General features: G+C 36.9%; 1 protein-coding gene across 7 annotated transcripts in view; it reads right to left on the bottom strand.

Annotated features, from left to right (window-relative positions):
• LOC147408414 (uncharacterized) overlaps positions 1 to 27,012 on the bottom strand; it is a 40,486-nt gene extending 13,474 nt beyond the window's left edge. For 2 of the 7 annotated variants that reach the window (XM_086437410.1, XM_086437411.1), the window contains exons 1-12: positions 26,698 to 27,009; positions 24,863 to 24,943; positions 18,737 to 18,874; positions 16,819 to 16,929; positions 16,677 to 16,727; positions 16,470 to 16,570; positions 10,744 to 10,834; positions 1,539 to 1,676; positions 1,167 to 1,430; positions 930 to 1,008; positions 372 to 463; positions 189 to 272 (exon numbers count right to left, since the gene is read on the bottom strand). In XM_086437410.1, the coding sequence (XP_086293536.1) occupies positions 189 to 272; positions 372 to 463; positions 930 to 1,008; positions 1,167 to 1,430; positions 1,539 to 1,676; positions 10,744 to 10,834; positions 16,470 to 16,570; positions 16,677 to 16,727; positions 16,819 to 16,929; positions 18,737 to 18,874; positions 24,863 to 24,943; positions 26,698 to 26,862 (1,395 nt within the window). In that variant the 5' untranslated portion in view covers positions 26,863 to 27,009. Of the gene's footprint in view, positions 1 to 188; positions 273 to 371; positions 464 to 929; positions 1,009 to 1,166; positions 1,431 to 1,538; positions 1,677 to 10,743; positions 10,835 to 16,469; positions 16,571 to 16,676; positions 16,749 to 16,818; positions 16,930 to 18,736; positions 18,875 to 19,124; positions 23,993 to 24,862; positions 24,944 to 26,697 lie in introns of those variants that run through there. The other 5 variants (XM_086437412.1, XM_086437417.1, XM_086437415.1 and 2 more) reach the window with 5 other exon arrangements.
• Positions 27,013 to 27,824: the final 812 nt, after the last annotated feature.

Raw genomic sequence — 27,824 nt, 5'->3', positions numbered from 1 at the left:
CAATTCCAAAAAAAGTCAACTCATTTCAATGAAAGCTACATTAGGTTTCAAATTGAACCTGAAATCCAAGTTAAAAAGTCCTAAAATTCAAAGAATGAATAATAAAATAACACTAAATCAGTGCAGAAATTATATAAAAAAGAGAATAATAGAACTGTAATAATTAGAAGGAAACAAAATTAACAAACATGTGATGGTGAAAACGATGATAAGTAACCAGCACAGGCATGAAGAAGAGGATGATAAACCGATGAAGATGATGTTGCCACAATCTGCAATAGCAATTTAATGATTAGCTAAATGTATAGATGGAGATAAGAGACATATGGCAAGCACAAAATAGAATTAACATCAGGTACCGATACGATGACCTGAGATAGGGCCTGCTGCACAAAGGGCTGTTTCCAATGAGAGAAACTATCATCAACATGGTCTGGAGGACTGCTAACTGGAGGACGAAGGGCTAAAATATGCCAATAATGAACATAATCAATTATTGATCTAATGCAACTAATTTTAAGAACAAGATGTCACTATTAGAAGAACAATGTGGCACTATTCACTAATACGATAAACCTTCACGAAAACAAAAATAGTTGTGTTTTTAAAAAAGAAATAACAACTCTACTTTTTCAAGGAAAATTAACAATGTTTACTTCCTTTAAGGAAAAGTTAGTTGTACAGAAGAAATATATATATATATATATTAAATTTCCTAGCAAAAATATCATGGCATTTTCACAAGATCTTGATGTTTCTAGTCTAAGAATGATCAAGAACATTGCTGCTTTGTAATAATATTAAGGGTTTGAATAAATACAGCTAACTGTTCCTTTTCCTAATCTAGCAAGAATTCCTTAACACATAAACCTTCCAATAACCTTATCAAAAAAAAAAAATAATAATGAGATCAATGAAGAAGGCAATACCAGGGAGTAGCGCTTGTACCAGTGGTAGTACAGACCAAAATTCAGAATTACTATCAGCCAACTTGCGACAGAGGAGGGGCTGAAAATTTAACAAAAATAACATGAAAAGAAATGAGTCAAATTTGTAATTCTGATAACCATAACTGTACACTCCAATAAAATATAAGAGAGTTTCTTCATATCACTCTTAAAACGTAGATACTCTAGAAATATTACATGCCAGATCACATAACCCACCTGTGATACACACGCATAAAGAACATGTAGAATCCCCTCCTCTACTGGCCCTACATCCAGGACATTAAGATAGTTGGAGTCCCATTGATCATCAGGAATCTTGAATTCTTCTCCAAACAAGCTTGAGTAATCAGCTAAAAGAAGATAATTAGATGATTCAGCGTTGGCTGTCTCTTCAGAAACAGAAGATGACAAGTCATTGGATGGGATTGGTGCTTCTGGTGATGCACCAGGCTCTACGAGTTTCTGCAGAACTCTGGAAGCCTGAAAAATAGTATAAGAATCCTCAGCAATCTAAACAGTCCAAGTATCCAGCAGAGGTAGGTGTAATCATAAGCCATAGTTGAAATAAGCGCAGGTTCCAAGACATACTGTTCGGCAAACAATTCCTAGTTGAGAATCCTTATACGCCCTTCTAAGCATCATGAAGACTATGTCTGGGCGAAACACTATGGAGCTTGAAGCAGGATGAACAAAAGTTGATGGGCTGCGTGTTCTCCTGGGCTGGGCCTGAACACAATTGAACTTCTGTTAATTTCCTGCCATTAACCATAAATAAATCTAGAACTGGGTAAATTCTCGCAAGAGATGATTTATTTATTTTTTTAATAACGTAGGGTGTCCCCACCCACTTTGGAAGTAGGACTAATCCCTTTGGATACACCCAGCCAACACAAACTGGCGTATCAGGTATAATGGGCAGGGGGAGCACACCTAAGATGCCCAACCACTGCTCCACCAACTGGGTGGTAAAATCTAACAAATTCAAATTGAAGGCCAATGCCAAACTCAAGATAGACAAGGTGCTCAACTTTCAATAAAATTTAAGCTATTGGAACGATGCACAACAGAATAAGAAGTATCTTATTTGCATTTTATTAGGAGTAATAAGTTATTATTAGTAGGGGTAGTATTGTCTTTTCTTTCTTTTGTTATTTTAGTTACGATATATATTGCATTGTCCGGCTAGGGTTGGAGTCAATTCGACTCCTCCCACATTTCTCCCATATCTTCTTCTATTCTCCTTCTCAAACTCTTAATCTACATGGTATCAAAGCACATCCTAAGAGTTTGAATCATTCTTTATTATTTTATTTTCTTATTTTTTCTGTTTCTCGGTTGACTCGTAAGAAAATCAGATTCTTCTTGATCTGATTAAGGGTTAACGAAGAGTTTGTATTTAATCCTCCACGTGGAAGTACGATTGTGGTTGCGCATAGATCCTTATGTGAGCGAATCTAAGAAGTCTTTCTTTAATGATTGGTACTGTTTCGGGTAAGTTTTGTGGTTCTTCCATGTGGTGAAAGGTATTCGTAGTGTGTTTGAGTTCTTTCTAGCCCTAAAATCAATTCCTCAATCTCTTATGGCCTATGTGATTTCATCAAGAGATTTTTCTACAATTTTTTGGGTCGTGCGATTTTACTGAGAGAGTTCTCTCTAGTTTTTTGGAGGTTTTCCGTAGATCTTGGCTATAAGGAATTCGTGACGAGGAGATTTTTCGCCAATAGAAAATCAGTCACGAAAATATTTGAAAACCCCCCAATCGTGCTCACGTTCCTCGAAAAAAATTGTGGGGGAAGCGCCAAAAAATTGTAAAGCAATTTTGCCGTATTCTCGTGGTTGATTGATAGAGCAGAAAATGAATATGGGGATTTCTCAAGATCTTGTAGGGCTTCAGATGACTACTTCCATCAAACTTAATTAAAGCAATTACATTCAGTGGTCTAAAGCAGTATAATGTTTTTGAAGGCAAAGGGAAAATGCAACCACTTGCTGACAAATAAGCCTACTTCCAAAGATCCAAATGTGATAAATGTGTGGGAACAAGAAGATGCTCAAATTGTGACATGGTTGTGGAAAAGTATGGGACCACAAATCAGTGCAAACTTTATGTTCCTTGACATTGCAAAGGATGTATGGTTACGGGTGAAACACATGTATTCTGGATCAAATCACATCACCTGGATTTATGAGCTCACACAAGAGTATTTTCCTTGCAGCAAGATAACAATAACATAGAGCAAATTTTTGCCTATAAGATGCGAATGCGTGAAGAACTTAATTAGTACCAACCTATTACTAGTGATATCCGCATGATGCAAAAATAGAGGGAAGATATAGACGTCAATCGATTCCTCTTTTCTCTCCAACCAGAGTATGAGGCAGTTAGATCTTAGATTCTTGGTAGACAAGATCTTCCATCTCTTGCAGAACTCTCGACTTAAGAGAGCCACAATATCAGATAGTAGCAATGTTAGTGGTGATCAATCAACTTTAACGATTCTTGAAGATCGTGCAAACCGTGGTCGTGGTGGTAGAGATTCAGGGGGAGGCCATGGAAGCCGTAAGTATACTCATTGTCGCCTTGATGGACATACAGTAGACTATTGCTGGGATTTACATGGCAAACCTTCTGCCTATCAGGTTTCATCATCAATTGAAGATTCAAATCATACACTTATTTCTATTACTTCTAACCAACTTGTAGAAAAAGAGTCCATTATTCTTTCTAGAGAATAGTGTGAAAAAATCATTGCTAGATCTACTCAACCTTCTTCCTTCACTGTTACTTTAGCCCAAACAGGTATAGCATCCACTTGTTTACTGTCCACATCTAAACCTTGGATCATTGACTCTGGTGCATCAAACCATATGACAGGTAACTCTAGTTTGTTGTCTTCTTTTCGTTCCTCTATCTGTCAAAATGTTAAATTGGTTGATGGTTCATATTTTAAAGGTGTTGAGTTGGGTACATCTCAACCTCATCCTAAGCTTTCTTTGTCTTTTATCTTCTATGTCCCTAAATTTCCTTTTAGTATTTTATATGTTAGTCAACTGACAAAGAAATTACAATGCTTAGTAACCTTTTTCCCCAACCATTGTGTTTTTCAAGATCTAGAGACGAAGAAGACGATTGGTGGCAAGCGTGAAGTGGGTGGTCTATATTATCTAGATCATGTTCCTGCTAATACAACATTCCCTTCATCTTTCAGCTGCTTTCAGTGGCATTGCAGGCTCGATCACCCATCTTCTTGGATTCTACGTAGTTTAATTCTTAGTTTGAGTCGTAAGTCTTTATTTGATTGTGAAGCGTGTTAGTTAAGTAAACATCATCATGTGTCTTTTCCACCTAGTGTAAATGGTAGAGTGTCTAGACCTTTTCGTTTAGTTCATTTTGATGTGTAGGGACGGGACCTGCAAGACTTTCATCATACCTTGATTTTAAGTATTTTGTTACTTTTGTGGATGATTTCTCAAGAATGACTTAGTTGTTTTTAATGAAAGATCATTCAGAATTGTTTACAATTTTTAAACAATTTCATATGGAAATAAAAACTCAATTTGGTATGCCTATTTGCATTTTGATAATGCCAAGGAGTATTTTCTTGGTCATTATGTTACATATCTTCACTCCCATGGAATTATTCATCAGTCTTCTTGTGTATATACCCCTCAACAAAATGGGATTGTTGAATGCAAGAATTGATATCTAATAGAAGTTGCCCGTGCTTTAATGTTCTAGATGAAAACTCTCACTACTTGCTATCTTATCAATAGAGTGCTTACTCCTATTCTCAAGAGTAAATCTTCACACAAGGTATTAATTCCTGATAGTCCGTCTTTTTATCTTACTCCACGTGTCTTTGGATGTTCTTGTTTTGTTCATTTTCTAGGACCTGGTCGAGATAAGTAAGATCCAAAAAGTTTAAAATGTGCATTCCTTGGCTATTCCCATACACGGAAGGGTTATAAATGTTATAGTCCTACTTCGCGTAAACATTTTGTATATGCGGATGTCACACTCTTTGGGTATGTTCCATATTTTTCTAGGACATCTTCTAATGAAATTGGTATTACTCCTATTACATTGCTTATTCCCATTTCTATTCCTACTGCTCCACCTCTTAAAGTGTACTACAGGAGGACTATTACAACACCAACAATGCCAACATCTTCTTCGTCTGCAAATCTAGTTCCTTCACCAAATCCAGCTCTACTTCCAGCTAACTCACCAATTGCTCAGCGTAAAGGTACTCGTTCTTGTGTTACTAAATATCCCATTGCTAACTTTGTGTCATATGCTTCACTATTTTCTTCTTTGTCCGTTTTTATTTCGTAGATGTCATCTATTTCTATTCCTAAGTGTCTTCAGGATGCCTTATTCCATCCAGGTTGGAGGACAGTAATGAAAAAGGAAATGACAGTCCTTCATAGCAATGATATGTGAAATCTCGTCTCTCTTCCTCCTGGAAAGAGGTGGTAGGATGTAGATGGGTTTATGTTGTTAAGTTCCACCCTGATGGCATAATTGATAGATTGAAGGTCAAACTAGTTCCAAAGAGTTATACACAGACGTATGGAATTGATTCTACGGAAACTTTTTCCCCAGTGACTTAAGATTGCTTCCATTCGTGTTATTATCTCTTTAGTTGTTATGTTTGGGTGACCCTTGTACCAACTTGATGTGAAGAAAGTTTTTTTACATGGTGATTTGTAGGAAGAGGTATATATATATATATATATATATGGAGCAACCACCTGCGTTTATTACTCAAGGGGAGGTTGGTAAAGTATGTAAGCTCAAAAAAGCACTTTACGGTTTGAAACAGTCCCCGCGAGCATGGTTTGGAAAATTCAACAATGCGATTCTTGAGTTTGGGATGTTGAGGTATCAGATAGACCACTTCGTTTTTCATTCCCACTCCACTAGTGGGTATGTTCTTCTAGTTATGTACGTAGATAATATTGTATTGACAGGGAGTAGTGCAGTTGGGATTGAAAAGTAAAGTCATTTTTACAACAAAAATTTCATACCAAGGATTTTGGTAAATTAAGATACTTTCTTGGTATTGAGGTTGCACATTCAACTGGTGGTATTAATCTCTCACAAAGAAAATATACCCTATATTTATTAGATGAGACTGATTTACTTGGGTCTAAACCTGTGGATTCTCCAATGGATCCAAAACAGAATTTGACTATTGATCAGGGAGATCTTTTTTATGATCCTGGTAAATATAGCTTATAGGAAACTTGTTGGGAAGTTGAACTACCTCACCATTACCAAGCCGAACATTTCATTTGTTGTGAGTATTCTTAGTCAGTTCATGGAAGCTCGTAAAGTACCACATTGGGTAGCATTGAAGCGTATTGTAGGGTATTTGAAGGGTTTCTCAGGACGTGATTTGTTATACAAGTCAAATGGTCATACTTGCATAGAAGAATACACGAATGCAGACTGGGAACCCTTCAAATACCCTACAATACGCTTGTCAGCTAGATCTAGTGCGGAGGTTGAGTATAGAGCTATGTCACACACATCTTATGAGCTAACCTGGTTGAGACACTTTCTTCAAGAGATAGGCATTACAGTAGATGCAATGGGCTACTTTTATGGAGCATGGAGGGCCTATTGGACCAAATTTTAGGGTTGGATTTTTTTGTTGTTTGTTTCATTAATTTCCAGCTAGGTACCTATTTGTGATTTATTTTCCAACCATTGGTTCATCTAATATTACGACATAGTTAGGGAGTTGTAATTAAATACTTGTTAGTTGGTCATATTATATTTTTTGAGTTAGAGAATGGATGGCGAGATTCCAAGGTAAATTTCTAATTTTTCTTCTTAATTTTTAGTTGGCAATTAATGAAACAAACAATAAAAACCTAGACAAGGCCAAAACTTTCCCTGAACCCTAAAACCCTATTGAAACCTACCCTCTAACCATCAAAACCCTAGCCGATTTAATTTATACCAACCTAAACCAAAGGCAATCCTTTCTAACCCCCTACAGCCTAGTTGCACCTATTTAAACCCAAGATCTACCCGACCTCTTTAAAACCTAGCCGAACCTACCTTATCCCCTGTATAACCCAACTGAACCATTCTAAGACCTATTACTACCCAGGCGAACCCCATAGATCCTATCAAATCCCAGTAGAAACCCTTCCAGCAATAAACCGTTAGCCCAAAACCTAATTCTGCTCTAATTCATCATCCCTAGCCTTGTAAGAACATTTTCTTTATCTAGATAGATCAGAATACTACTGCTGGAATTTATTCACTAAATCTCAATTTTAACCTAACTCAATTTGCACCTCATCACCATTAAATCTCACTATGTGGGCCAAAACTCCTCGTAATCCTTGAAAGGATTACAAAAAAATCCCATTGTTATCAGTTTGGAACCCTAAACTAGTGGAAGCGAAAGTCCTCCATTGCAACACACTCACTTTAATATTTTTGGGATCCAACATAAAATGGGACTACAATTCGATTGTCAATAGGATTATATTTGCTTATTAGATTCCCAAAGAACTTGGGATAAATTTAACTTCAATTTTATATGTAACATTGCTTCAGCAGGACAGACAATAATCACCATCATCTTTAAAGCCTTAACTCAAAGATTTGGGGTCAGATGAAGAACCTTGTTTCCCCATTTAATTTTATCCAGAGCCATATCTTCTGTTATTGAAATTGCATTGGGAACCATTGATTTGACTGTGTTCTAAAGATTCGGGCAATCAGCCGCTTGGGGAAGGGTCAAGGGAAGAGAGGTTCTCAATGCGCTCTATGTACCTTGCGGAATCCCTCACCAGGCTAATAGCTTCCCTGCTTCTTCTGTTTGGGTTAGGGTTGCAACTCAGGCGGGTTGGGTCGGGTTGGAGATCAACCCGCGCCTAACCCAAACTTGACAAACACCAACCCACGCTCTTGCCCAACCTGACCTAACCTCGGGCATGAAACGCTCAACCCGAACCCTACCTAAGTCGGGTTGGTCGGGCTAATACATTCCTAATTGATACTAGGTAATTTAGTACTGATAAGGGTTTATATAAAGATAAGTGGCATGTAAAATAACTTAAAATTTACAATTATTTTTCTTAAAAATGTGTTTCAAAAGTTTATATACATAAAATTATAAGCTAATTTAAAGAGAGAAGAAAAATAAGAAGATTAACTAAAATAATCATTTTTATTAATAATCACAATTTTTAAGAAAAGAAAAATATTTAAAGTTGTAATATAATCATTGTATGACAATATATACACTTAAAACAAAGCATTAATAATAAATATGTTATTTATCTAATGAAAATAATCACTCATTAATTTGGATATATGGATAAACAAAAGCATACATATTGAAATATGAATTATGAGTGTGAAAGAATCCAACATAAGAAATATTTTTAAATTATAATCATATTAAGTTCGGGTTCGGGTAAATCGAGTTGGCCAATACCTATGCCCGCACCCAACCTGATTTGAGTTAGGCATTTTTTTTTTGTTCCCCAAACCCATAGCCCAAGCTAACTATGCCCAGACATGACCCAAGCTCAGGTTCAACCCATCGGGTTTGGGTTTTGCCCGCCCAAGTTGCAGCCCTAATTTGGGTTGTCAAAGTGCCATTTAAAGTCTCGATTTTTCATTTGGGCTGCAACCTGTTAGGAAGGTTACCCATGCTGGATCAGATAATTATTAGAGGTATGAAAGTGGCAAACTACTGCGTTTTGTGCAAGTGAAATGATGAGTCAGCCGATCACATACTTATACACCACCTGTTAACTCATTAGGTGTGGTTTCTTTTTCTTTTTTTGATAAGTGTAATATATTGAATAAAGAGAAATAGCAAAGCACAAGGAGGCCGAGAAAGTCTCACAAAGAAAAGAAAAGGAAAATTACACCATCAATGGTTACATAAAGACTTACATCTAAAAACAAAGTCATCAAATTTAATCCTTGCGAACTCTATGTTCTGATTTGACCAAAGGTATAAAAAGCCCAAGATCTCCAAGAACCCTGCATGATAGCTTGTAACCTTACTGTTGAACACCCTGTTATTTCTCTCGTTCCAAATCCCCCAAGCAATAGCCGAGGGTAGCATAATCCACATGAGACGTTTTCTGGTGCGAAAAGCATTACTAGTCCACTCTTTTACCAACGAGGAGAACTTACGAGGAAAAACCCAATGAATACGGAATAAACTAAGGAAAGTTGACCAAATTTTATAAGCTAATGAGCAGAATTAAAATATGATCAACAGACTCCCCTTCCCCCATACAAAGGGGACAACAATTGGGGTTGATCCAACCCCGAGTAATCAAATTATCCATCGTAAGAATCCTCCCGAGGAAGGCCAACCAAACAAAAAAAGAGATTTTAGAGGGAACTGACTTGGACCAAATGATGGATCACGAGATTGATCGCTCTGTAGAAGGAGTGAGCCACTTATAGAATGACCTAACAGAGAATCTCAAATCCTTAGCCCTTGTCTATTCCCACCTATCTTGTTCGCTTTCGTTAAAATGAAACGTATGCAGGAGATCAAGGAAAGATGTAACCTCAGTTAGCTCCCAATCATTAAAATTTCTCCTAAACTCCAAATCCCAAGTAGGACTGGACTCATTGCGAATCAAACACTGCTGGATTGAGTGGTTCATCTTAATAGAACAATCAAGTGTGGTTTCATTTCATTGGCCTTTTCAATTTGGTGGGCTATTTTCTATCTTCAGTGCGAACGCACTTTTGAGTCTTGGTTGCCTTGGACTTTTTTTTCTACTTCTAAACAAATCTTGTGGACCCTTTTGCCTTTTGCCATTTGCTATAAATATGGAAAGAGAGGATTAAAAGTATTTTTTAAGAGAAAGAGCTTTCTACTCAAGATAGTATTTTATCTATTTTGGGCCTCTCTTTTTTTGGTGCGAAGTGTTCAAAATATTTAAGAGACTTTGAAGATTTTATTGTAAGATGGGAAAGGGAAGGGGCGGATTTACACTGGGGGCACTTGCCTTTGCAAGAATCTTAAAAATCAAGAAGGTTATGAGCTATTGCAACTTATATTCCCCCCCCCCCCCCCCAAAAAAAAATATATATATATATATATATATACCCTCTTAGTTGCCCCCACAAAAAACTTTTTCCTTCTTAATTGCCCCCAAATGGGCAAATTCCTTAAAACTCCACCCCTGGGAAAGGGTTTGTAGTTTGGCTATATCTTAATTGTTTTTTGTACTTCGGGCTGGTCACCTCGACCTCCCTTTTATTATAATTAATAAAATGTAACTATCAAAACAAAGTGCATTCATAAATATATTTCTATCAAAGAGATCAGTTGGACCAACAAACCTTGATTTGAAGCCCTAGTTTGAATAGGATTTCCATGATGGTACCATTCAAAATCACGATTGAGTAAGCTAAACATTTTAAAAGGTCACATCAATGTACCATATAAAACTAAACAAAATGCTTCCAAATTTACCTTACACATGGTGCAGCTAAATTTACCAATGAAGAATCCAATCATTAAAAGTGAAATGATCTCAATTATTATATTTAAAAAGAAAAAAACTGCAATAATTTATATTTTCAGTAAATTCTGGGATTCTGAGATATTCAACAAGCAACATCCAAAATAAAACAGTAATACCCCATTACTGCATGGACGCACTAGAGTGTGCATATGAGTAGGGTATCTAAGGATCTATACATAACACATCAAAACTCAAAAGGTAAGACATAACCGATAAGCAATGACAAAAAAAATAAAGTGAAAATAGGAAGAGTAGATACCTCAAAATTAGAGGAAACTGTTAAAGTTGAAGCCTGGGTGCTCCTTAAAGCATCTGAGTCAGAAAAGCTGCTCATGGCCCTTGCAGTTTCTCTATAATTTCAATATATGAACATTTGTTAGAAACCAAATATAAAAGATACTAAAGATGATCATCACAGAATATGCATCTGATGGTTATCCCTGAATTATCATTCCATCAAGTGCATATTCCATGGATCTAAAATTATCATTCAGTCAGTACAACATCAAGATCTTAATAATAGATAATCATCATCATCCAAGCTATCAAGGATGATTTGATGCTGGTGACTAAGGACTTTTTTTTCCGATAAGTACAAGATTTATTAGAATAATGACCAGCCCAGATTACAATAGCATAAGATGAAGCTATACTTAGACTGAATTCATGAGATCCCATTTAAATACAAACTCCTCAAAAAGAACACCTTTAAACTCAACAAATAACTTACACCACAAAAAAAACCACCCTAACACATCCAGAACCATCCCCAATTGATTAAATTGTCTACGGCCAGAAACTTTATTTAATGCACGTAGCCAAATGAAAAAAGATACCTTCAATGGTATTTTGAGGCCCAGATGGCTGAGGCTCAGAAAATTAAATAGTTTTGAGACATTATCGAAGAATAGGAGGATCTCATAGAGAAACATCTCTCCTGATTACCCATCCACTCCTGTCTATCTTCCTTTGTTGGCCCAATAGGAATGGTTACAAGCTGATTGATTAGGTTGGCTAAATTATGAATTACCCAATAATTGAAATCTCTTCTAAAGCTCATATCCCATGAAATGTCACTCCCACCATTATTCTTTATAAGTGATTCCACTGTTAAGTTCTTTTTCATTGATGATGCATACAATAATGGGAATTGTACAAATAGGGGTAATACACCGCACCACCTATCCTCCCAAAACCGAACCTTGTTTCCTCTACCCACCCTAAAAATAATCATCATATGAAACTGTAGTAAAACTCTTTAAATTCATTTCCATATGTTGCACCAATAAGATAAATTCAGGTCACCACTTTCCCAACATATGGGAGACTACTTGATTAAGAGTATGCTTTCGAGTATTCCGGTTTACTTCTTATCCTTATTCTCCATCCCGGCCATTGTGGAGGCAAAACAAAACAAGATGTTTAGGGACTTCTTGTGACATGACAAGGAGGGTAAAAGAAAATTTCACTTGGTAAGTTGGAAATGCAATTGTCGCCCAAAAAAATTGAGGTTTATAGATTCAAAATTTGAGATTTATGAATAAGGCGCTTTTTGGCCTTGGGAAGAAGTTGTGGAGATTCGGGTGAGAGACAAAGCTTATGAAGAAAGGTGATTGCGGAAAAGTTTGGTGAAAAGGGTCTTGGCCGCAAGAGTGGTAGGGTGAGTGTGTCGTATGATTGCGGAATTTGGAAAGGTATCCAACGCGCCCTTCCTTTCTTCCAAGGCAACATTTCCTTCACAATTGGGAGAGGTTCTTTGGTTCAGTAAGAGGATGTTTGGTGTGGTTCCTTAAGCCTTAAGGACCAGTTTCCCAATTTGTACTCCATTTCGTTGAAGAAAGAGGGTATTGTTGTTGATTTCTTTGCCCATTCCATTAGAGGGGCCAAGTTGGGATTTGGGCTTAAGAAGATCTCTAAATGACTGGGCATTGGAGGAAATCTCTGGCATTTTGGGAGTCCTTGATCCGTCTGGAGATTTAAAAAGAAGGGTTGTTTCTCAGTTCGTTCTTTCTACCTTGCTTTGTCTAACCCCTATAGTGATTTCCCTTTCAAAGGGGTTTGGGGGTCTCAAGTTCCTTCAAAGGTGGCTTTCTTCATTTGTGTGGGAGTCCAAGGGAAGTTGCTTAACTTGGATAATGTGATGAAGAGGGGTATTGCGTCAGTTAATTTATGTTGTCTGTGCAAATCCAATGGAGAATTTGTGAGTGACATTCTTCTCCATTGCTCAACTTCCTCCACAATTTGGTCTCATTTCTTTAGCTTGTTCGGAGTTTATGGTTGCCTTCCGAGGATACTTTGAAATGTGTTTGAAAGTTGGTCCCAATGGGGAGTGGGCTTAAAAGCTTTTAAGAGGAAGTTGTGGAATCTTACCCATTTTTCCATATGTTGGGGACTTTGGAGTGAGAGAAACACTAGATTGTTTGAAAACACATAACAAGAAAATGATGAGCTAATTATCGATATTATGGGCCTTTTGTTTCATTGGGGTTCGGTGTTTATTGAAGCAAAAGGGGTCTTTTTTGAAGACTTGGCGAGGTCGGATATGTTTGTAATCACTTGGGAATTCTTTAGTTTTTCTTCCGTTTTTGTTTGCTTTTGTAGTTCTTTTTTGGGGGTTTTAGGTCTTCTTTACCACCCCCTCTCAATAAATATATTTTTTACTCATCGAAAAAAGGTAGTCCAATGATTTCCTACTTGCATCTCATAGTTGATACTCTAGTATTTCTTGATACGTTCATGATCAGTTGAGGTTTTTAAGCGGTTCTCTATTGTTTTGAGGTAGTGGCTAGCTAGACAACTAATTTTCCCCATAAGTGTAAGGTCTTCAGTGTTGGTTTGGTCCACAACCTTGTTGAATCCCTCGGTTTTCAAGTCAGTTCGTTCTCATTCTCCTATATCCTTTAGAGCAGCTTACAATAGACAAGCCATGTGGGACCCAGTATTTGAAAGAGTAGGAAGGCATTTAGAATCCCAGAAATCGAGGTATCTTTCTAAAGAGTGAAAGATGACCTTAATCAAAAGTGCCTTTGCGACTTGAGAGCATTCCGGATTACTTCCTTTCATTATTTACTATGCTGTGGAATCGCAGCTTGATAAACAATTGGGAAAATTACTAAACGAGGGTTAAATATTTTAATATTTAGAAAAAAAGTTACTATTTTTTTTTAAATTACCAAAAACAAATTAAGTCATTGGACAGTCCAGCGTTTTAGTAACTCGCTGGACCGTCCAACGTTTTAAATGGAGCCTAAATTGTTGGGGTGTTAAAACAAGCTATTAAAACGCTGAACAGTCCATCGTTTTAAGCATTTGGAGGGCATTTTGGGTAAAACAATTTATTTTAACACATTAAAACGCTGGACAATCCAACGAGTTACTAAAACGCGGACTGTCGAACGACTTAATTCGTTTTTGGTAATTTTTGAAAAAATAGATTCTTTTTTGTAAATATTAAAATATTTAACCCTATTTTAGTAATTTTACCTAAACAATTTCGTGATTTCCTCTGGAATGGTAAGGGTGGAAGGCAGAAGTTCCATAGAATCTAATTTGTTCTCCTAAGAAACAAGCTTAGGTTTTCGTAGGCTAAGAACCATGAATTCAGCTTTGTTGGGCTAATGGTTGTCGAGGTTCAGTTCGTGTCAAAATAATTAGTTATATCTAAATCCTTGTTTTCCTTTAATCATAGTGTACTCAATCTCCTAGCCTGAATAATTGATTTTATCTTTTAATATGTATTAACATTTAAAAGTTAATATTTTGAACTAGAAAAAGAAACTGATTGGTTAAATGGATCAGCCTCCTACTACCATGGTTTAAAGTTTCGTACCATATCAGAATATTTTAGCTAAGACATTCCGATTTTGGTCAAGACTACAATGAAACATCGAAAGGTAAACTTCCAGTAGTTCAAAAATGTCTAAGAATGATTCAGTTGAGACAAACTTGATTTTTTCTACCAATCAAAACATTTCCTTGAGAAGATTTTTTAAACCTTCCTACAAAACATGTTTTTTTTTAATCTTTTGTTATTGATAGTGCATTGGTATGATCGCACCCTCCCTACAAAACATACTATTACATCCTAGGTTTCATAAGGAGGAAACAAGAAAAACTTGTGCATCTACCTTTACTTTACATCCAGCTTTTCTAGATCAAACCAATAGATAAAGAACATGTGATCAAAAATAAATAAATAGAAGAGAAATATTGAACGATTACGTTCAATATTTAAAAACTAAATTTCTTTTGACAAGTCAAACAATTTGCCTATCGCAGTTTTGATCTATCATAACACCCCTGGTCTAGCACCATGGTCATATTTTGGAAGATTTGGGTTCATATCACTATCTTAGGAATGATTATTATTAGCAATGTTTTTAGACGCTAAGGCGTGAGGCGAGGTGTTGGGATCTCCAGTGCCTCGAGGCGTGAGGCGTAAGCCTCATGCCCTTGAATTTTTTTTTAAAATAAATAGTATAAAATATATAAATAATTTAAATTAAAAATAAAACAATAATAATAAGATAACCAATATAGATTTCTAATTTTAAAATTTCAAGTTCCAATCCCCATACTTAAATTCAATTTCCAATCCCTTATAATTTAGAGTCAATAGCCAATACTCAATACTAAGCATGTCCACGGTCCACCATTATAATAAATAAATTAAAAAGTTCACGTCCCCACTAAAAAATAATCTCAAGGCCCAATCACTTTCAATCTTCTACAATATAAAATGCTTCTACAACATCCATAATCCATATCATCTTCTTCTTGATTTGATCATGTGGTATCATTTTCTACAACATCTATAACAACTTGTTTAGTGGTATTGAAAGTATAAGTGTTTAAAAATACTTGAATGAAATTCAAAGTAAATTTAAAAATAAAAAAATTGATTTACAACTGAGGCTTATGCCTCAGCAAAAATACTTGCGCCTTAGTTGAGGGCGTACGCCTTTTATAAGCCTCAACCACGCCTTGGATGTTTGGTTGCCTCACCCTAACGCCTCGGAACCCTTTTGGTGCGCCTCAAGGCTTATGCCTCAAGCGCCACTGAAAACACTGATTATTAGAACACGTAAGAGACTAAAATTGGTTAATAATATTTCTATAGCTTTTAAAGCATTGCTAACATTAATTAGCCTTGGTGTTCCGTGAGGGTTTACTTGCTGAGAGACTTTGGGGGTATCTCTTGATTCAGTCACTTCAAAAGACTATTTCAATCTTATAGCAAGTTTTTCTAGTTTTGTATCTAAGTAGTCTATTTCTCTTACAGGACACCATCTTCCCCTACATCAAGAGGAGACAAAGGAAGAGTGATTTCTTAGAAAGAAAGAAAGAAAACACGGGAAGAAAATGAAGAAAAGAAGATGGAGTTAACAAGAAATGAGGGGGAAGTTTTGAACTCGAAGACTTCTTTCATCAGACCAATAGAGTGGCAATAAGACATTTAAATTGCGTGGGAACTAACATTATTAGAATGACAAGAATTAACATAGATATAATAAGCTTAGAAATTGTCGTTGAAAGCCTTTGAGGAGGGACTATTTGTTTGGCTACAACAAAAAAGAAAGCAATCATTGAATTACAAAAATTAGAGTCTGAGGTTAGGTATGAGACTGGAAGGGACAAAATGCAAAGGGTTTAAGGGTGCACAAGGATCTCCAAAGTTCTTTCCTTGAGTGGAAGGCAGGTACCTTGGTGAGGTGGTAAAGTTTGTGTGGTACTACACAGACCTACGATCTAAACCACACCTTCACACTGACATCTCTATCAAAACAGAAGGAAAAAAGTTCTCTCCTAGAATAGCATGAGGGGTAACCGACTGGGTAGAATGCATCTGATATATGGTTATACAATATGCAATGGCCTGGAAAGCAAAGACCAGCATTTGGATTAAAGAACTAAGTACTGCAAAATCCTGAATGGTGAGTGGGCATGCATGAAAAAGTAATCAACAGGATTAAGGGAAAAACTGACCTTTCATTGACAATGCGAAGAATTGGATATAATGGGCCAGCAAGCATAGCAAGAAAACGGGTGCTCGATTCTGCTGCTTCTGGAAAATTGGTCAGATCTGCCTGTGCAATGACAATATATCATATTCAACGTGTAGGAAAGAATGAGACCACTAGACTGTTGGCTCCACTCTAGGACTACTAAATGAAGATCATAACACACGTATACCTCAAGTTGGGGAAGGAATACAACCAACCGGTTTGTCATGTCTTGAAGCAACTACAAACATAAAACTCACATCTATGATAATAACAAATAAGATACTTACAAAACAAAATAAAATTTAAATAACAGAAACGCTATAAACCACCTGAAGATGCATACTATGAGCCTCTTGTTTATGTGCAATGATGTGTGGCAGGAGGTAATTAACAACTGGTTGAAACTCTGGCTCCAGACCAATTACCGAAACTCCGATTAACTGAAGCAAAGGGTAAAATGGTAAAAGTGTCTTAATGCAGATTTGAAAATAAACCTCGAGAAACTTATTGCAAGGAGTTCAAGAACACAAAACCCTTTTTCCGGTTTATTTCTCAGGAAGGCATGATACAGTTGGTCAAGTTGCCCAACTAGTTTATTGCAGCCACAGCACAAATTATGAAAACTAAAGCAGATCCTTTTTTGATAACATAGGATATCCCACATCCCGTTTGGGGAGGGGCTAGTCCACATGGTTGCACACCACAACCCCGCGGGAGTTTCCCAAAAGGGTAAATCAAGAGGCCACCCAGTTTTGAACACAGGACCAAAGGGAGCAAACCCCTGTAGCTAGTTTTACCACTGACCCAACCCCCTGGAGGTAACTCAAGCAGATCCTTAATGTCCCAAGAATATAAAAAATCATTGAAAGCAAAGACATGGCTAATACTGTCATGACTCTATTCTTAGCATGATATCATGGGTCAATAGGGCACAAAATGGCGCTTAAGCAATTAACAGTATAACTGATCATAGTGGAGGCTTGACTGATAATTGCCAAGTCATATTTCACATTGTGACAGCTAAGAAGATCACCTGTTGCACAAAAATGGTGCAATTGTGCTATTTCAAAGAAAAATGTTTCCTCATTCTTTTCTATCCCTTTTAACAATATCTTTATTTATCAACATAATGCAACCCAGTTCACAAGGACATCATTTAAAGGGATCAAGCCAGTACCGAACTGCAATCATATGGCACAGATCAACCTAGCTTACCCACCCAAAGAGGGAGTTGAACATGCCCTTCCAAAAGCAGCATGGGTATTTGAAATTCCAGTTTGTTTTATGCATAAACATTTGGATTTCATTTGCTATAGGAGTAAAGAACAGACATCCCACTTGCTTCTCTCCAAGGAGTTTCACATGTCGTCAGCCATTTACCCCATTACAAGGCAATCTCCCTCCCCCATATTGGTCCTTAAACTCAATAAACAGATCAAAGCAACACAGGTTCCATCACTCGTATGCACTATGATTCTTATTCTTTTGAAGAGGTTTGAACTCCACACAATAGATAATTGACAGAAGTGCAAAGAGAAACCCACATTTCAATGTTGAACCATTGACAATGATCTTTTCCTTAGAGAATAAAAGGAATAGATTCTCCGTGTGGGAAAGAGACAAGGTTCATAGTTTTTGTGGGATAATAAGGGGATAAAGGGGGATTTAGAAATCTTGATTGATGAAGGATGGAAAGCTTGTGCATATAGAGTAGATAACTCAGTCCAGACTTAAAAGGCTTAAATGCCAAATAAGCATACGAAGTTTTACCATTATATAGCCAACCGCTAGAATATCTAACCTCTTGGTTCATGTGCGGAAATACGAAAGAGATAGTTTATCACTTGTTCATCCATTCTCCTTTGCTTTGGAGCTGCTTCTGAAAAACATTGTGTTATCTGAGATGCTTCCAGAAAAAGAGGTGGATTTTTAGAAGGGAGGGATATCATGACTTTGGATAACTACGGAGTGAGCCAGAATCATGGCGAAGACACGAGGAATTAATTGCTAACAAGTGATTATACTGATAAAACAATGTGTTTCCCTCAAACAAAATATCAGAGGAACTTACAATCAATGCAATAAATTCCTAATCCCTTCATAATCAGTATATGCCTTACAATAAATAATCACAAATACGCATCTATAGTAATACAAAACCAAAACTAACCCAACAAAATTTCTTTAGGTGAAATGAAATCACTTCTTCAAAAACCAAAATAAATGTAATATATTCCAGAATATCACCTGAATGAAAAATATAGCTATAGGATTTCCCCGCAAACAAGATATTCGCACATAGCGGCATGGAGAGTAGTTTGTAGGGTACATCATGTCACGTCGAGGTGCTTCACAGCGGGGACGAACTTTTACAAATGCCTCAGGCTGCAAAACAAAGCATTCACTAGGAAATATGACAGAGAGAAATTCCAACATGAGCATGCCACCAAACCATATATTCATTTCACAAAGAGATAGCTTCAAATGAAGAACAAAAGTAATCAGGGCCAGTGGGGCCATTAAATACTAGAGTAACACCAATGTTTAGTATGCCTTCAAGTAGAAAAAGGAAAGGATAATATTATGGCATAATTAACAGAGAGATTTATTAAAATGAAGATAAACCATTTCACACCTTTGGAGGCCCATTACTTTTTGAAAAGACTAAGCTTGTATTGCTTCTAGGAGAAGAATTTGAGAAGAATCAAGTCGGGTCTCAATCTGAGATCTTGGCAGGAATTTATAATAATAATAAAAAGAATAAAAAGATAAAACTACCCTTACATAAAAATAAATAAAAAAACTATTACTAGAAAACAATTAAAACTAAAATAACAACTAAATTATTTCCAATACTCCCCCTCAAACTGAAGAAAATGTATCAACTAAACCCAGTTTGACCATATGAGAATTACTGATAGAATGACCAACAGACTTTGTAAGCATGTCGGTAAGCTGATCTGAAGTAGGTACGAAGACTGTTTAAAGATCACCAAATCAAACTTTCTCCCTGAGAAAGTGAATATCAACTTCAATATGCTTAGTTCTTTCGTGAAGAACTAAATCAGAAACAAGTATGATAGCAGACTTGTTGTCACAGAACAAAGTAGAAGAGTGAGAAACAGGAAACCCCAACTTTGTCAGCAAAGATGAAAGCCAAAGTAACTAACATGTGCCAAGGGCTACAGCACGATACTCAACTTCTACAGAAGAACGAGAAACCACATTATGTTTCTTACTCTTCCATGAGATAAGGTTATCACCATAAAAAGTACAGAAACCACATTTTGTGAGAGAACTAGCATAATCAACATCTGTAAAACAAGACAGATGCGGCTGAGCAATGGAAGAATAGAAAAGGCCAAGACTAGAACGCGATTTCAAGTAGCGAAGTATACGATAAACAGAAAAAAGATGATAAGCACGCGGAGTATGCATGAACTGACTAACCACACTAACCGCAAAGGATAATTCCGATCTAGTGTTAAGCAAATAAATCAGATGACCTACAAGTCTCTGATAAGAAGAAGGATCCGATAAAAGATCATCAAAATCAGTTTAAAGACGATAATACTGATTCATAGGGGACGAAACAGGAAAACAACTAAGCATCCCAGTGTCTTGAAGAAAATCAAATGTGTATTTACACTGAGATAGCGAAATACCACGACGAGAGTGAATCACTTCTATCCCCAATAAGTACTTGAGTGGACCCAAGTCCTTAACCTCAAAAACACGACCCAATAATATCTTAATTCTATCAATCCGATGTGCATCATCACCAGTCATAATAATATCATCCACATAAACCAAGACAATGGTACAACGACCATCCACTCCTAGACAAATAAAACAAGTATGATCTACGCGGCATCTAGAAAACTCCATCGATAAAATAACCTCAGAAAAAACGCTAAAACTAGGCTCGCTAGAACTGTTTCAAGCCATACAAAGATTTAAAAAAATGACATACATTCCCAGAATACTCCCCCTGATGACGAAATCCAGGAGGGGAATCTATATAAATAACCTTAGTCAAATCACCATTTAGAAAGGTATTTTTCACATCAAGTTGGTGAATAGGCTAGGAATGACATGCAGCTAAAGAGATAAGAAGTCAAACAGTGGAAAGTTTGGCAATTGGAGTAAACATGGCACTAAAATCTTTTTCAGAAGTCTGTGTAAACCCTTTGGCAACGAGACGTGCCTTATACCGATCAACAGTCCCATCGACGAGATATTTCACAGTAAATACCCATTTACAACCAACAGTCCACTCCCCAGATGGAAGGGTGACAATCTCCAAGGTATTATTTTTCTGCACAACATCCATCTTAGCCGTCATAGCTCTAATCCACTGAGGGTCTCGCAAAGCTTCTAATATGGACCGAACAATGCGGATAAAATCAGTGGCTGAAAGGTAGGCCTAATAAGAGAAAGAAAGACCCTGATAAGAAACAAACTAGCCAATAAGGTGATCAGTCACACACCCCTGCTTACCTATATGAAGGGCAATATGCAAGTGAGTATCAGAAACAGAAGGGGTAAGGACAGGTATATGTGTAAAAGTAGAAGGGGATATACCTGAATCCAATGAGAAGGTTGGCAAAGGTTGAAGAGGGCAAGGGCGAGAATGACAAGTGTAGACCTTGAGCGTTGGTGATGATGAAGAAAAGACGGGAGAAGAGAGTAACCCAAGAAAACGCACTAAATAACTTTGTCATCCAATTTCATGCGATTGGGAATTTTGTCCTAAACAAAGTACGTACACCCAAAGACTCGAGATGTAATGGGAAGATTGAAGGACATGAAGGGGCACTTGTCTCTCTAAGGTGTGACTGGGGACACGTTTAATAAGAAAAGTCGCAATAAGGACTGTCATATTCTAATATGCCTTAAGAACTTGCATCCCTCAAAGAAAACATCGAACAACGTTCATGAGATAGCAGTTTTTACGTTCCGCCACCCCATTCTGCTCAGAAGTATAAGGATAAGTCAACTGATAAAGCATACCATGCCCATGAAGATGGAAGGGAATCCCATCAGATATATAAATTTCCCTCCATTATCGGACTTAACAAATTTAACAATAATATTGTACTAAGTCTAAATCATTTTAAGAACATTGACAAGGATAGGAAGCACCTCAGAGCGAGAACGCATCAAATAAACCCAAGTACAACGAGAATAGTCATTAATAAACGTAACATAATATCTATGACCATTAATAGCAGTAACGGGGGAAGACTCCCAAACATCAAAATGAATTAAATCAAGCATTGCATTAAATCGATGTATACGAGGAATATAAAAAATACGTATATGTTTAGAAAGTTCACACACAAAGCACTGAAATTTATGGCCACTTTAAGCAGTTTTTAAAAAAGGAAACAAAAAACATAAGTCTTGAAAATTGGCATATCCTAAGCGACCATGCTATAAGTCTAGAGTCTAAGATGAAAACGTGTGATTCCCAAAGGAAGAAAGCACATAAGCCAGAGCAACAATAGGCTGAGATCCAAACAAGTACAACCCATCCCTCTCATACTCCTTGCCAAAAATCTTCATCGAAGTCAGATCCAGAAAAATATAATGAGTAGGAAAAAAAGTAACTGAGCAATTTAGCGATTTAGTAATACTACTCACAGACAAAAGATTGAGAGATAGGTGAAGGACATAAAGCACAGAATCTAGTGAAATCTCAAAGGATAAAGGGATGATACCCTAAGTGTGGATAGGTGTAAGGGATCCATCAGCAAAGTGAACCTCCTTATGAGCGATGAGAAAAATAAAAGTAACATGACTAGACTCATCGGTCATGTGATTAGAGGCACCATAATCAATAACCCATTTCAAAGGAACAGAGTCAAACTAAATGACATGGAAAGTAGTAAATGTACCTAGAGGCATAGTAACAGAGACTACAGTCAAAGAGGGGTGATTGTGAACATGAAGCTGATCCCGGACAATAGTGGCAATCTGAGTTTGTAGTTGTTGTAAGTCAATCGTGTCAAGTGAAGAAGGAGGATCAGTAAGAGGAATAGATGACTCCACTATAGTAGCACAAGGAGCAGTTTGTCCCAAAGACAAAGAGGAGTAAGATCAAGGTATTAGATGAGGATAGAATTGAAAGCAACGAGCCTTCTCATGGCTGTTCTTCCCATAGTAACTGCATATAAGGCCACTCCCTTTACCATGACCACGATTCCCTGTTCCAGGGATACGAAAGTCGAAGAAACTCGTGTTTGCAGCTAAGGCCATCTGATCTGTACCTGAAATAGAAAAAATACCAAGGACCTAAATCTGAGGAGGAGCAATACGACGACGACGTTCATCACTGTTAATAGCCGCAAATATCTCCAATAAAAAAGGTAAAGGAGTGGTGTTGAGGATCTGTATTTGAAATGCCACAAACTCTAGACGTAGACCCATAAGAAACTAGTAGGCTTGATGTCGAGCAATCCTCTTAACCACATAACCGATTACCTCTGAAGACAACTCAACCATAAACTCATAATGAGAAAGTTCCTCCCAACGTGACTGAATGAATCCAAAGTAATAAACGATACTCTGAGTCCCTTGGGTAACCTGAGCAATGTCTCGATTCAACTCATAAATCTTTGACTCATTCTTGTCATGTGCGTATGTCTGAGTAAGTGTTGACCATAAAGATGGAACTGTCTCATGATACATGAACATGATATAGATGCGCTGCTCCATGGAATTAAATAGCCACCCAAGGATGGTGCAGTTGTCGATCTCCCATGATTCAAATTTATGATCAGTACGTGGTGGTTCAGTAACAATTCCAGAGAACCATCCAGATTTTCCTCTACTACCTAGATAGAGTCGCACAGATCGGGACCAGGACTGAAAGTTCCGACCATCAAGAAGAGTAGTGGTGATACATTGGGCTGAAAAGTTAGGCCCAAAGGCTATAGCAAAAGTTGTAATTCCTTATTCTGAAGACATTGTTTTGGTTTGAAGGGAGATCCGAAGAAAGTTGAAAGACCAAAAAAGAAAAACTTTACAGGCACCCTAAGCGCAATAGCAAGCCTTCCAGGGTTGTGAAGATGTTGCCATAGGTCTTCCAACACTTCAAAGAACTGAAGCAAGATGAAAAACACGCCTAATAGGGACTGTTGCAGGGCTGTTGATCCTCCCAACAGCACTCCTAATGCCCACTTGACAGAGGATTGCTAAAAATTGGTGTCACAGAGTTGTAAAGCTCCCAACAGCACCCCAAGTGCTGTCGCAGAGCTGTAAAGGGCCTGGGGGCTGTGAGTCTCCCCTACAGCACTCCTAGTGCTGTCGCAAGGTAGGACGGAAGGAGAAGGGTTGTCGCATGGCTATTGAACCTCTCAACAGCACTCCCAGTGCTGCCGCACATCTCAAAAACAGCAAAAAAGGAACAGCAACTGCTGTGGCAGGGCTGTCGCAAGGCAGGATTGAAAGAGAGGGGTTGTCGCAGGGCTGTGGATCCTCTCGACGACACTCCCAGCGCTGCCACACACCCCAAAAACAGTAAAACAGAACAGCAACTGTTGTTATTATTATAATAATAAAAAATAAAAAAATAGTCAAAGGAACAAACCCTAACATAGGGTATAAACACAATGTAGAAAAAGTTAACGCAACATGTGATAAAAGAAAAAGAAGATTAAAAGACCCCTGAAGGGGAGAAAATCGAATAAGGCTGCTCTAAGTTAGGTTTAATGAATAAAGAGAAGAAGAAGGAGAGGAGGAAGGGGGGGAAGGAGAATTTCTTGGCTTTGATACCAAGAAGAATTTGAGAAGAATCAAGTCAAGTCTCAATCTGAGATCTTGGAAGGAATTTATAATAATAATAAAAAGAGTAAAAAGACAAAACTGCCCTTCATAAAAATAAATAAAAAAAACTATTACTAGAAAACAACTAGAACTAAAATAACAACTAGATTATTTCCAATACTAGGAACAACTGTGTATTTAAAGCGCTTGACTTAAAGGAGAATATTCATCTCTTTTGACAAATTATAGTTCAATTTCTTTTAGAGAGGAGGAGCGGTGGGGGAAAGAAACTTAAACGGATGGAAAAGCACCAGAACATAACAAAAGAAACAAAACTACTATGAATCAAAAGAATTTGGCACCTTGAATATTGTTTGACATGGAAATTTGTGAATGAATACATCTATACCATAATATTAGCAATAATGTGTATCATCTTCAACTACAAGATTAACATATGAGCGTTAATTTAGTTATAATAAAAGCTAAAATAACAAACTTAACTTCTAAGCATTAATGCAATTATAATCAAGGCTAATCTTTCATAATTTAAAAAGAAAATGAAATTCTTCCATTATAAGTCAATCAATCCCATTCTCTAACCTTGTAACGCAAGCCAACTGCAATTTCCCATTCAAGTACAGACTTATTATAAATCCTTATGTGTGATAGTAGGCAAGGTTCCTGCAGAGAAAAGATATCTCAAAAATGTAACTAAGTATCCAATTGCTTAAGTGGTTGAATGTACAAAAGCTCATACAATAGGAAACTAAGAAATCTTCCTTAGTCAAAAAGCCAATAGTAAGAACAGCCACTCACAAACACCTAAAGCAATAGAGATGGAACGCTAAAACCATACTATCATTCATGATCATCATAAGTCTTACATCAAAAAAATTCCCATCTCCTAACAACCATAGATACAATTATTTGTTGATCAGGGACTGTTGTTCATTGCCAGGGAAGAAATAAGAATATAAGTTAGCTAAAACTACTCACTTCACGGAAAACTTTCAACAATAAGAATTAATCATAACTCTATAATACTAACCTCTAAAATCCAAATTGTTTTTATGAGTGAGGACAATTAGGATTGGGATGTTAGTAGGGACAAAGAATTATCTATGAACTTTTTTTATAAGTTTTTGACCTATCGAACACAATTCTTTTCCTTTATCTATCCAAGATTTCATTTTTCATTTGGGCAGCTTCTCTTGGGAAAATTCCGACTCTTGACATCATTATGACAAGGGATGTTACCTCCGTCAACTTCAACTATTTATGTAAATCATGTGGAGAACAATCAGTCATCTTCTGATTCATTTTCCTTCTTTAGGATGGTATGGACTCACTTTCCATCGATATTCCAAATATCTTGGTGTTTTTCTCCTTTAGTCTTAGCTTTGTTTTAAAGTTGGCACCTAAACGCAATTCCTCTAAAAAAGAATCCCCTTTTTTTAGATGAATGGGATTCTTTTTTAGAGGAATTGCGTTTAGGTGCCAACTTTAAAACAAAGCTAAGACTAACCTCGTTTTCCATGTGTTGGGGAATTTGGATAAAGTGAAATAATCTTTAAAGAATTTAGCATATCCTTTTTTGAAGACTTCATGTTTAAGTGGGACCTTTTATGTGATGCTTGAGCTTTTTGTCTTGATGTATTTCTTGTTTTTTCTGCTTTGTAAGCTTGTTTTGGGCAGCCTCCCTGCTATTTTTTCTTAATAAGTTCTTTATCATTACCTATCACATACCTTATAGCACGTCATGATCCCTGACATGGTTGGTGTATCCAGTTGCTCGCACTCCAAAATCGCTCAGGTCACCAGGAGATGATGAGTCCTTACTTTTTCACTGCCACATCGTTAACAGTTCTTTGATAGTACTGTTGTCGGGGATCTCGTGAGACGCCTCCTACTTATTGACATTCTTGATTGTGCTTCTTCCTCGGCGCCGGGCGGCTCAGTCCATGTCATCCCAATTCCCAACCAACACGTCATGTCATTCCTTCCATGATAGATTTATTCCAGCCAGATGGATGCTAGCACTAAACGCTACTATCAACAACGATAATCACTCCAGTTTCAACTAGTTATGGGTGTGTGGGATCAGCAGTTATTTGTTCATCGTTTTTTGTTTTTTTTCTTTTTTCTCGGACATGTGTGATCATCTGTTTTTCTATAACGGTGTACTGGTGTCGAACACACTGCCAAATCATATAATTTTATCCATTCGAATCGTGAAAACACCCCCAAAGACACAATTTTTTATGAAATTCTACAATTTGAGCTAACAACTACCACAAAATACAAAACATACTTCAATTCAACCATTTTAGTCAAAGGGGCATTAACTTAATTGAAGCACAACTGAAGTTCGAAGCAGAAACGGAAGAAATCGATCAAAAACAAATGGTATATTAAAGATAGAGAGAGAGAATTACGTCGAGCTCGAGTAAGATCCATTCTTTGGTATTAGTTCCAGTAGACCAGTGAGAGCGAAGGTCTGTGTCGAGGACATGAAGTGACTTCTGCGAGGGAGATTCACGAGACATGCCCTTGATTTTGTAGGGCAAGGGCTTCACCCTCGGCTCCAACTCCATTTCCATCTCTGTTTCCACCTTTTTGGTTTGAGTTTAGGGTTTAGGAATTTCTGCTCTGCAACAAAAGCACCTCATGTGAGAGAGAAAGAGAAACGTTTGGTTTCACCGTTTTATAAGTTTTCTGGTCTGGTCTGAAGGCTTTTCCAACTTCCATCCATTTTCAGCTCCACAACTAAGGACACCGAGTTGACTCTTCCAAATGTCTCGTGCGAGTCAATCTCTGTAAACCGGCAAACGTTTTAAACAAGGAAAAATTACTTAAAAGACCCTGGCATAGGGATTTCTTTCTAATTAATCCATAAGTTTTAGGGCTTCCCTTAATAGTCTTTAGTAAAGCTTTTAATTCTCCCTGAAGCACACTCGATGCATCTCTTACTATTGAAATGTCATAACTGCTCTAACCATTCGAAACCACTATTTGCATCCAAAAAAATGGATTTACGGCATCTTAATCAAATTTCGGAGTCTTTATTTTGATGGAAAAGATTTGAGAAAGAATAATGAGCTATTTTCAAGGATTTTTTTAAATGTTTTGAGGATGTATGTAAAAAGTTAAGACTTCTTTTTAATTTTTTGTTTCGTTTTTGAATGAAAATTGATCAATGAACGTTGTTTTAGTTTGAAATCATCTATAACAGGTTGTTATGTCAAGTTTTTAGTTGATCTTTTTCATGTATTTAGTCGGAAAATGAAATACAAGTAGATTTCACCAGAGTTGACTTCACTACTTTTTTTTATTTTCGAGTTCAATATTTTTATTGTCAAACTCAACAATAAAATTTGGTGAGTTCGACAATAAATAAAGGGGTACATATCTAAAAGATTAAATATTTTAATATTTATAACAAAAAATATGTATTTTTTTAATTACCAATAATGAATTAAGTCGTTGGACAGTAAATCGTTTTTTGTAACATGTTGGACTGTCCAATGTTTTAAATAGAGGTCAAATTGTTGTGGAGTTAAAG

This window comes from Akebia trifoliata, chromosome 3 (assembly GCF_017979445.1).
Source record: "Akebia trifoliata isolate Shusen 1 chromosome 3, ASM1797944v1, whole genome shotgun sequence".
Lineage (NCBI taxonomy): Eukaryota > Viridiplantae > Streptophyta > Magnoliopsida > Ranunculales > Lardizabalaceae > Akebia > Akebia trifoliata.
The sequence above is the reverse complement of the archived record's forward strand: the minus strand, read 5'-3'. Positions and strand labels throughout refer to the sequence as shown.